At 46.0% G+C, this 11,703-nt stretch overlaps 1 protein-coding gene across 1 annotated transcript; it reads right to left on the minus strand.

Annotated features, from left to right (window-relative positions):
* Positions 1–1,250: 1,250 nt before the first annotated feature.
* On the minus strand, positions 1,251–7,784 carry AOL_s00081g79 (uncharacterized protein; the record flags this gene model as incomplete). Its single annotated transcript, XM_011124898.1, has 4 exons — positions 1,251–1,930; positions 1,999–3,433; positions 3,494–5,873; positions 5,926–7,784. The coding sequence occupies 4 exons, from the start codon at positions 7,782–7,784 to the stop codon at positions 1,251–1,253; spliced, it is 6,354 nt and encodes a 2,117-aa protein (XP_011123200.1).
* Between the last annotated feature and the right edge of the window lie 3,919 nt (positions 7,785–11,703).

Consider the following 11,703-nt stretch of genomic DNA (forward strand, 5'->3'; position numbering starts at 1 on the left):
AACACTGACTTTGACATACCCCTCATCCAGTTCTGAGTCTCATATAAGACCTCCGTAGTAAACATGATATCCATTCTATGGATTTATCCTCCTCGAGATATCTTATCAATTCGATCTCTTCAAGCCCTGGTCAATAGCATGAGCGATTCGCTACGGATACTTATTCATATTGTATGTGAAATATGGTAGTTGTTTCAGCTCAAAGACCATGTCAGTTCTACTATTGATGTAGTCCTTACGTTCGAGCTAATATAATCCCTTAACAAAGCTACTCTTAGTGCAAATACGTTTCGAAATGCATGTATGCTACAGACTAGTATACTCCTAGCACCTCGATATCCCAGGCCTCGACACAGAAGTGGCTAGAGCTATAAAGGGATATTTAGTCTCGTAGAGTGGTTAGAGGCCTCAATACATCGTCCATGAGTATACCCGAAGGGTAGAGTGGACTAGTATTTCATCATAAGGCAACCGCTATCCATGCGACCTTAACCATCTAATGGCACTATAGTAATATTAATACCGTTTACTTGTATAATATATCGATCCTGATCGGAGATAGGGGCTGAAAATAAGTGTTATTGCATTTGACATTGCAATATTGAGCTCACGACAGAAGGTAGCGCTACGAGTCATGAGGAGGGAGAAGGAATCTTCATTATAAAAGCCTACCAACTATATAAAGACTGACGACCAAAGAGACCAAAGAGACCAAAGAAAGATAAATATAGATAAGGAAAATAAAACAACCGCAGGCTAAACGACGACAACCAAAAGGTTTTACAAGGGGAGTATAGATAAATTAGGACAAAGAAGAAGAGGAGAAGATTAAGAGAAAGGGAATTAGCCAGAAAAATAGAAGGCTGAAGAAGAAAAAAAGGACGTCCAGCTAGTGATGGTATATTTTGTTATAACAAATGAAACGAAACCAACAGGTTCAACGGTAGGGGGCGCAGACACAGCTGTAACAAAAAGAAAGACTTAAGGAGGGAGTGCCACAAACCGCTGAACGAAAGAGAAACAAGAAAGAAAGAAATACCACAAAAAAAAATATACAAAAAACCAAACCATATCTTTTATTTGAAAGAAAAGAAGCAAGAAAAATAAACAGAAAGAAGTATAAAAAAAAGACGAGGATATCATAACAACCCGAAGATATCAACCTTAAGAAACCAGAACTAAAACTCAAGGAATCGCAAAAATACCACACGGCAGTCTTGCGTTGAAACCAATGTCACGATCACCGTCCTTCACTCTTCAATTATCCCCGCATGACTCTGGCTTCTCTCTTTAACATTAGTCTTGCTTCCCTTCCTTCCAATCCCCAAGGTGCTCAATCGCCTACGGACTGTGCTATTCATTCGATCCACAACATTGTCCTTTTTCCCTTCCCCACCGGACCCAGACCCGGAAGCGTGGGTATTAGCAACCTTTTGCGCTCCGGCAGAACTTGTAGTACTAGGCCGTCTACCACTACCAACAGACCCTGCCCGTCCCTTCGAACGACTTCTACTCCTCTCGTGGCGGACGTTAAACGGGACTCGTTCCTTCTCGTTGCTCCTTTGTACGGCCGAGAACCCGCTTTGTGAGTCTTTCGATTCATGGTGGTGGTGGTTACTCAGATTGTCTTGTGACTTGCCCGAGAATATCAGACTTAGTCGTTCGCGTTTGGAGTGCTCCCGAGTCTCCGGGGCGGAGTGTAGCGATGGCTCCTTGTGTGTACCAATTGACATCGTGCGATGGAGATCCGGTGCTGATGGCGCTTGTTGAATCATCGACGAAGTAATAGTCAGGGGTGGGGCATCCGACATTGGTGAAAACATCGGCTCGCGGTTTGTAGTTGTTGGAGGAGGAGATAGCATGCCCATGTTGTCAAGTCCTGGGAGTGGGGTCAGAATTTTGAGCTCTGATTCAAAGTTACGTTCGAAAGCTAAACCCATTCCACCCGTTAGCAAAATATTCACATAGAAACGTAAGTCATGAAATCGCCAAACATACCTCTCATTAAAGTCTCATGAGTCCCTCCACTTCCTACAACCTTTCCGTGCAGGCTCAGGCACCTCTTCAAAACCCCAACATGGTCCAAAACCGCAACCCTCAAAGCCTCAATTTTCTTCGTGTCCTCTCTGCCTTCGATACCCTCCATAATCTTCCTCTGCTCAACCTCCAAAACCCTCTTACATCTACCAACAGCCCCTTCCATCGCCTTCGCCAGAATTGCGGTGAAATCTCTAACGACCATCTCTCTACCCTGCCCACCCCACTCTTCATTTCCAACTCTCCACTCTAGCCCTACAATCTCTTTCGTCCGCCTAACGATATCTTCCGCCGATACCTGCACAATACCAGCGTAAACCTTGCTAGTACTCGAGACCTCGCTCCTCTTCAATATCGTCGGGAACTGATCTTCACAGACGTAAACCACCTTCTCCATTTGCGCGTCCACATCACCATTCCACCCGTTCACCGCGTCCTCAACGCTCCGCTCCCTCACCTCGGCAAAAGTATGCGGTCGGCTTGTCTGTAAAAAGTCTTTGACGTGCGATGGAACTCTTGTTCTCAGGTTGATTGGATGGCCACTATCAATCATCGGTGTGACCTCTTGAATGCTCATGAATTGTCCTTCAACCGATGTTGGCCCCTCACCATCGCCCAACAACACCGCCGTCGGCCAAGCCTGTTTCATTCTCTCTTCAAACTCTACTTTGCCTTCAAAATTATTACCTTGAACCACAAGCGACCGTTCTCTGAGCCCAACAGGAAATCCCATTCCATGGTAAATCACTAAGAAATGCCGAACAGAATACCGATCTCCTCTCAAAATATTCTCCTGCAGTCTCGCAATCGCCCGGTGTGCTTTGGCCAGCTTGCCAAAGTCAAATACAACATGCTCGTACTGCTTCGATAACTCTTGGTAGACATCAATCGCAGAATCCCAACTCCGCCCTTCTTCGAAGAAGCTTATCATCTTTAATGATAATCCTTCTTTCCGTTCGAACATTGTTTCTTCGCCAAAGCGCACTCGGTCGTTAACAATGATGGGTGGTAGGAGAGCGTCCGTATCCCAAGTGTACAGATCGCTATGGAACTGCAGACTCAATCCGGCCTCAACAGGATTTCTGGCCTTTACTTGAGTATCGACTAGCTGATGAACGTATTTGATGAAAAGCTCCTCTTTCTGCATATCCTTCAAGAATTCCATCAACCTCAGTGTATTAATGATATCCGAAGCTTCTCCAAGAGGCGCCGCATGGACCGCAGATAAGAGGTCCAGGAAAACATTAACCGTCACGAGGAGCTCTTGAATTGCCTGAAAGAGTGGATCTTCCGGGTCCTTTGATAGTGGTTCAAACAAGAAAGATAGATCCGACAAGAACTGCTTTTGCACTAGTGTCTCCGTAACCCGCTTCGATTTGAACAGTCGGTCGAGAGCCTATACTCATTGGTTAATCCTGCACATCCTAGCAAGTATATATCCTCAAAGCGAACTCACATCAATAATCTCTGCTTGAACTGCCACTAAATTCTGACTTAGAGTCCACTCACTAATCACCATACTCTGCATAACCTCTACAGCCATCTTTCTCAATCCTTCATGTGCTCCGAGGCAAAGCTCCACGATCGGGCCCACCAAACCGGGTACATACTGGACTTGGTAGCCTCCAACCCTCTCCAATCCAAACTTGGCCCGTTCGTCCGGTGTAGTCTCCCATCCGATCGCCTCCCACGTCCTCCTCAACAACTCTGCACCATGCTCTCTCACATCACCAGCGACCTTCCACACTGTTCTTCTCTTCTGCTCCGGGAACGTCTCCAAAGTCAACGCATCTGAGCTAACAAGCTTTAATAGTGTCTCGAAGAACGCTAACCAAAGCTCCATATTAAATTTCTCGGCGTCATCGGGATCCGGCAAAAAGCTCTCGATAAGAACGTTCGATATCGCCTTCAAATGTAACACCGTCCACCGATGATGATACACATGCACACTCAGCCAACTCCTCGGGAACGCTTCTCCGCTCAATATACTGTTATGCACCGCAAGTGTATTCGCCAAAGATATCGCCATCTCTTCCTCCGCCAGATCAAGCAATCCGCTAGGTCGCATAGTCACAGCAGCAAGAACGGCACTTAACTCTAGCAACGCTTCGTCGAACATGGGCCGACCGGGTATACTCCTGCTAGGAAAAGGATAACTCTTCGGGAACAACAAGCTAAACGTCTCCCGCTCCCTCACTCCGGAGCTTCGAATGGCCAAATATGATTCAATGAGCTTGGGCACATAGTCCGCAATCTCCTCACTTAAATCGTCGATCTGCGTGCTCAACACCGAACAGCAAAGTCGTACTTGATCCCGATATTGTCCGCTCACGTCGTCCGTAATTCCCCAACAAGGATCCAACCACCTAACAGTGTTTACCGCGATCGCCCTGCGTGCTTCTGGGTGCGCAAACTGTGCCAACTTGCTAAAATTAATAATTAAAACAAGTTTATAAAGCACTAGTTTCCCCTTAACTCCACCACAGCTATCCACAAAATCGATGGCGATATGTAGAATCTCCGAGGGAGAGAGCATCTCCGTCAGCTCCGGTAGCCAAGTATGGAAATGTTGTACAGCAAGTGTTTGACTTCCAATCAGTATCGGCGCCGGATTCTCCATCAACGCTTCTAGCATCTTGAAAATACCCTTAATATCCTTGCCGAAAAGTCCAGAGTTCGTAATGCCGATCGCTGCTTCCTTTGCCTGCTGCTGCGTCCTGGCGATACTAATGAACCGGAATACATGTCGCGCAACTTTGAAGGTAGCTCGGAGCCGTTTGCTTGTCTCCGCGTCCGTCGGGTTTGATAAAAGTCTCGAGAATCCTCTAATCAAACACAAGGTTGCAAATGGATACCCGAAGTGATTGGAAGCGTAATCGTCAACAATAGGTTCGAGATTGAACCGTCTGTCGTAGACAATATTCAACACAGTTACTAACGCCGCAAAGACCAGGTCCTCAAATTCGTCCCGTCCGGCTCTCTCGACTAGCAACCCAAATAATGAATCGAAAACCCGCCTCAGCAGTTTAACAATCTCAATCTCAGGAATATACACAAACTTCCGAAGCACCGCAATAAGTTCATCTTCAGATTTGTTATTTTTCCAATGTAGAAGGCTAAGCAACGTTTCATCTTGTGAAAATCGTGTACTGCAGAGATAAGAGTTAATCCGAATCATCGAAAAATTGGTCGCATTGGTACCATTATCCCATCGGTAGCTCAGGTAGCCTCCATATTCGCTCCCAGGTTGCGATAAAGGCTGTGAAGTAAGTTCATCGTACTTGTAGAATACGGGACTGTGTTCTCCATCTGTCATAAATGTCAAACTATTCCATAACGGCATCCAAGCAAGAGCAAACGGAAGCCCTCCGGATTCAGAAGGCGAAGCTGATAATCGTATGAAAAGATGCGACTCCTTTACCAAGCTATCCGGGATTACCAACTTGACAGTTTCGTTCCATGCTTCGTGAGCGTGCGCCAAACAAGAGACCCAAGTAGTAACACATGGTTGATTCGATGCTGGTGAGATACAGTCGCTGACCACAGCCCCATCCTGGGTCCGCACCTCAAGCGCGACCTGTAATGTTTTTATGTTCGGGAAAGGGAATGATCCCGTTTTAGGATGAACTAGAACTCCATGGCGGGGTATTATCGGGAATTTTATAGTGATGTAGATATCTGAGCGAGGTTTTATGGGAGCGCCGGAGAAGCCTATTTTCTGAGAAACGGTGATGTCTTGTAAAAGCGTAGGGAGGGATTTGATGAGGATATCTGGATCCGGAGAAATGAAGGAGCGTAGGTTGACAACAATGCGGTCTGCTTTGGGGGATGATTCACTGTATGCCCGATTAGCTTTATATTAACAAAAGGCGAGGGAATAGTACTCACAATCGATCGGTTCTACTTTCGATGATATCCCTAACCAAACCGTCCCAGTCCAAGATCTTCTGATTACTAGCCTGGAAGCCCTTGATCGTGCCGAACTGATGATGGTCGTGCAGCTCCTTAGCCGTGGGGACAAATATCCTCATGACATGCTCTGTAGCTACATCCGGCGCTAGCAGGAACCGTGTGACGTCCAAAACACCAACACCCAAGCTCACGTTCATGATGAACTTCTTGCCGCCGTGCTCTAATATTAACGGCGTGCTTTTGTTATCTTGCATAGTGTGAAGCTGAGGTGATCCGTTCGACGGTTGTTTCGCATTCGGTGACCCAGCACCCGGTTTCTGGTTCGCGAACATGGTGCTAAAACGAGTAGGCTTATCATTGGGGCCGGTGGGTGTTTTGCCAACTGTGTTGTAGCCATTCTTCATGGTTCCATAATTCCCATCTCGAGATACCGCTGGCGATGTAACGTAATGTGTCGACGATGAGTAAACGCGAGCGACGAGGTAAACTTCATCAGCGATATCTTTAGCAGATATATCGGTGAATAGAGTCTGCATTTTGTGAAGCTGGCTGGGATCGACAGGAACGCCTTGCTGGGTCAGCTCTACGATATAGTTTTCGCTGATTCTCTGCTGTCGGGTGGCGAGGTAGAACATTAAAACGGTTGGGTCTGAGGATACTCCTGCAAAGGCCTTCATATCGAGATATATGTGATGAATAGTGACACCTTCAGCTTTCTCTACCGGAGGCGCATCCAAAAGAGCCATCTGGGCTTGGAGTGATGTGACAGAGATCGCAGAATCTAGGCCTGTGAGAATACTACCAGTCGCGGGGTCTCGGACGATGATTTCACGATTCAGCATCTTGTTACCCTTGACCATGTCCCATACCGTCTTCTCACGGGTAACAGCTAATTCTGTCGCCGTTAACACTCGATGTGTAAGCTGCCGTCGTACTATATCAAGCTGACCGATGAGTGTCGATAAGTTGCTGACGGTAGTATAATCCCGCGATAGGAGAAGTTCGTGAAAGCTAGAGGAATGCCATTCTCTCAGACAAGAAGCAATTTCATCCACCAATGGCTCGCCGGCCATGGTCGCAGTTTCGTCTCCAATTTTAAGCATTGGCACCGGCGCAGGAAGCTTGCTTCGTCTCCTAGGAGGTTTCGATTTCACGACAGCTTTACCTCTCCGACCACCACCACCATGCCGAGGCTTAAACCCGTTGACCTTGCCAGCAGATCTATGATGGGCGGGAGGGTGAAGTCCGGCACCCCGAACGGAGTAAGAAGCTTCGGTTTCTGTATCGCCATCGACATCATCGTTGAAATGTCGCATATCAGACTCAGTCTGGCCGTCGATATGTGAAGAAGAGAACTCGCTGATGGATTTCGCATCATCGCCAGGTCCTATCTGCGCGTTAACGGTAATGTGGTTTTTCCCACCTTCCAGGTGTATCGCAATTTCCTCGGCGGAATCTTCCTCCTCGGCAGTATCGGTTTGGTCGTAGTCTTCGGATTCCTCTGTTTCTTCTTCCTCGTCGTCGTACTCGTCGTCGCTATCCTCGATAGCTTGGGGTATGGCCTCCCCAACAAACTCCAGGATCTTGACACACGAACTAGGGAAAACACCCGAAAAAACTCTTGCTTCGAGAGTCTGACCTTTCCTACTAGTCAGGCCGGAGAGCAGACTGGGTGCTGCGACCAGGTAACCACGAAACCACTCGCCATTGTTGCAAGATTCGAAGATATAGACTTCGTCGCCGACTTGGAGGTAGAGGTCATGAGACTTGTCAATGGCTTCGTAAGGATGCGTGACCTGAGCAAAAGCTATCTTTGGAAGAGGAGTCCACGGCATGGCGAGTGATTGGGAGGTAGCCGTCGTCGTAGTCGTCGTCGTCGTCGTCTTCGACGGGTGGTTTGTATGGGAGGGTGTGGTGTGGATGCGGTGTTTGTGTGTGTGTTTTCGTCGAAACACCGCCGCTGTCGATGAACGTAATTAAGCACAGCCAACCAGACAGACAGAATGGAACAGATTCGACGGTACAGACGCTAATCAGGGAAGAAAAAAAAAGGAAAGAAAGGTTATTAAAAACGGGAAAATGAGAAGAAAAAGAAAAGAAAAAGAAAAACCAATTAATGGAATATTCTACAAAGAATCCAAGCAGCAGCAGCAGCGAACAGGCATGGCCCTTCCAGTACTAATTAGTTTAGTATCTGCAATATCGGGGTGGTGGGAAGAGATGGTAATCGTCGTGGTAGTGGTGGTGGTGGTGGAGTAGGGAGTAATAGATCGTATGTAGGAGATGGGAAGTGGGTCGTCGTCGTAAATTAAATTAGCTTCTTAGTGACGTTCGAGAAGTTCTCAACAAACAACCAAGCAAAGCCAGCCGGAAGATATCAATCGGAAATATCGTATCGATCGATATAATAACTGCGGTTCGTCTGCAGAAAGCGCCCTCGGAGGTCGAGACAAGGAGAGCTTAGGGAGGTTGCGATTGATAGGGGAAGTCGAGAGAGTGTGTGAAGTCGAGAGATGTTGATTAATGTTGGATCCAATTCGAATCGATGATATCCCGTCCCGTAATGGTACTAGCGCTGTGCATGTGCGTGAATTCGAAATATCGGGGAAATAGGAGAAAGAAAGAAGTATTTGGAAATACATACAGGATGCGATACGATTCGATATGATACGATATGATACGGCTTCGAAGGATCGGATTTTAGAGCAGCAACCGTTGGAACATGACCATCATCCCTATCCTGTCCAATGAGCTACTACGGCCACAAACGTTAACGCTCCCGGAGTCTGGTTGTGTCTGGTCTGGTCTGCCTCTGAACATCGACCATCGGCCATCCACAGGGTACTGGACCTGTAAGTATACTACTCCCAATATGCAATGCGATGCCTTTGGAAGACTGTCTTAAGCTAACTCGTCCAGTCCCCGTTCTGAGACGTCAGGAGTCGGGACGACGAATTAGGTGGTGCCGACCCGAATTCGAACGGTGCTAAAACTGCCCGATGTCGCGGCCCGTATGTGTCTGCGTCGTGTATTAGCGTCCTAGTGGGATGTATGAAGTATAAAACTCAAAAGTCGCCCTTGGATTGATACCAATCGATATATCAATGGACACGGACAGGTGCAGGTGCAGATGCGGATGGACAGCAAGACCATCAGTATGATTGTGGACTAGATGTATGGAAGCAGGCACGAACAGGGTTGTCGCGCGCCGCGGGAAACCACCCTGACAGTTCCCGGGAGGCGAATTAAAAAAAAGGGAGCGGGGAGTTATTAATATTCAACGGTATCCCCCTCTCTAAAATACAATACATGCAGGCAGACACCCCTTCGAACCTTTAGGTATGTATACATTCCAATATCTTATGATAGCATGAAGCGGAATATCGTTACCTAAGTTGCAATTGTCGCGTCTACAATACTTAAGTATATGACAATTCTGATTAATTGATCTAGCTTGACTAACTCCCAGGCTACTCGAACCCTCCCAAAGACTCCTGGAATACATACAATTACTAAATCGTCCGTCTATTCAGCGGGGATCTCAACTTAAAAGGTTTCTTAGCGAGATAACCTCTCTCTCGCCCAAATTGTATTTATTATCTCCAACTCAAACAAAAATCCAAAACCTCAGGCTCACACCAGGATCGAAGGACCGTAGTCTTACTCTCAATTAACTTGACCATGCACATTCACGTTTCAGAGTGGACAATCAATCATTCAAACGACCAATGCTTAAAAAAAAAACAGCGTCTACAAAAGGCACTATTGCGTCTGAAAATACAACCGCATACGATTCATCGAATTGATTAATGACTAACCACAATAAAAATTTTTTTGCTATCTTCGGTTCAACCTCGTCTGCCTCCCTTTCTGGCTGATATCAATGACTTTATCCCACTTGATTATGCATTATACCCCATCCCTATCGCTAGCGAACTCTCGCTCGACTCGTTAGTCTCCTCGTACCTAGCCTAACCACACACGCAATTGCCATAACCATGCAAGTTCTGTTACAAACCAAACATGCATGGCCCTTTGGCTACATATTGATCGACGCGAGATTTCTCGTTTTCTGTCCCCTGGAGGTGGCATTCCGTCCGCAACCAGAAGAAAGCCCTTCGACCCTTATCTTCTTAAGATTAGGGGTCCTGTGGTCTTAGCGAGAGAACGAGGGGCAACAGCGGGTCAAAAAAAAAAGCTCCAGCTCAGTCGCAGAAGAAAAAGGACACAAACAGAACCGCAAAGGAAAAAGGAACATCAGGGGTAAAATAAAAAAATAAAATAAAAACCTCTACCAACATTCCTATTCTCTCCCTTTGACATTCATGCATTTTGTTTAGCACAAAACCTGGTCTAACTATAAGAAAGGAATAACCCGGCCTGAAGATGAAAAATTAGTAAAAACAAACATTCTCGTGCAGGCTTGCCCTTCCCTCCACAGTATTTATCCGGTAGGAAATTTCGACGCCTTTCTTTGAATACGAAATATCGATATATTTGCGCGTATATTCACCAATTATTCTCCGCCAAGCGGCTTGGAAGCTTTCCCCACAAGTTCGAATGGAAGTCGAAGCCGAAAAGTCTATTGACTTCTAGAAATATAATTCATATAGAAAAAACTCTAATTGTGTTCTGTCATATCTGCCATCATTATTATAATGATAATCAAGAAGTAATAGCCAATATTAAGATTAAAATCCTGTGGCGGCGCCAGAATTAATACCATGAAGGTCTATCGAATCCATCCCGTGTTTAAACGTTTCTTGTCGTGGCCCCGACGTTACACTGCCAATCCCTGTTCCTTCCTGCCGACCACAACGCAAGATATTGAAAAATACCACAAAGTCTTCCATTTCCTCGAGGCTACACCAAGAATCTCCTAAAAGAACAGCAGTTAACATGCAAGTCCAAAGATTAAGTAGACGAAACTTCTTCCTCTAGTGTAGTCTTTATAGTTTAATTTTAGTAATCAACTTGAATAAAAAGCAGTTTGCAAAAAAAAAAAGGTCGTGCATTTTTTAGCCATTCATCTTTTCAAATGCTACATACAAGAAATTCCCAGAAATCCCAGAATCCCAAATCCACTCCCATGTGCCAGGAAGGAATGAAAACAAAAAACCCGCTTTCATAAATTCATAAAAATAAACACCATCGTCATCGATCCATCATATCGTAAATTGGGGGGTTAACAAAATTGGGCAGTGTTTTCATCAAATCGTTAAAGAGAGTGAAGAAATCACTCGAGCGCTCGACCTTCCAGTATTTCTCTTTTCAAAAGGAAACAGAAGAAAACTAGAAGATTTCTGCACCAAAAGGGAAACATGTAAAATGTAAAAGAGTGACAGGAAGTAGGACATCCCGGCTCCAAAGCAAGCATTCTCCTCATAAACTCGGCTGTTATGCAGAGTATATGTATGAACCGATTTCAGATGTTTAAGATCGGAATCGGATGGCACGTCGTCGGTAGTATCCACTGTCTGCATCGTCGTCTTCATCACCACCCTTTCCACCTGGAGTTCCATCATCACCATCCTTCTTGCCATCATCGCCGTCCTTCTTGCCATCATCGCCGTCCTTCTTGCCATCATCGCCGTCCTTCTTGCCATCATCACCATCTTTCTTACCATCATCACCATCTTTCTTGCCATCATCACCATCTTTCTTGCCATCATCGCCGTCCTTCTTGCCATCATCACCGTCCTTCTTGCCATCATCACCACCCTTTCCACCTGGAGTTCCATCATCATCACCATC

The sequence above is a fragment of the Orbilia oligospora genome (genome assembly GCF_000225545.1).
Source record: "Orbilia oligospora ATCC 24927 unplaced genomic scaffold scaffold00081, whole genome shotgun sequence".
NCBI classification, from domain to species: Eukaryota; Fungi; Ascomycota; class Orbiliomycetes; order Orbiliales; family Orbiliaceae; genus Orbilia; species Orbilia oligospora.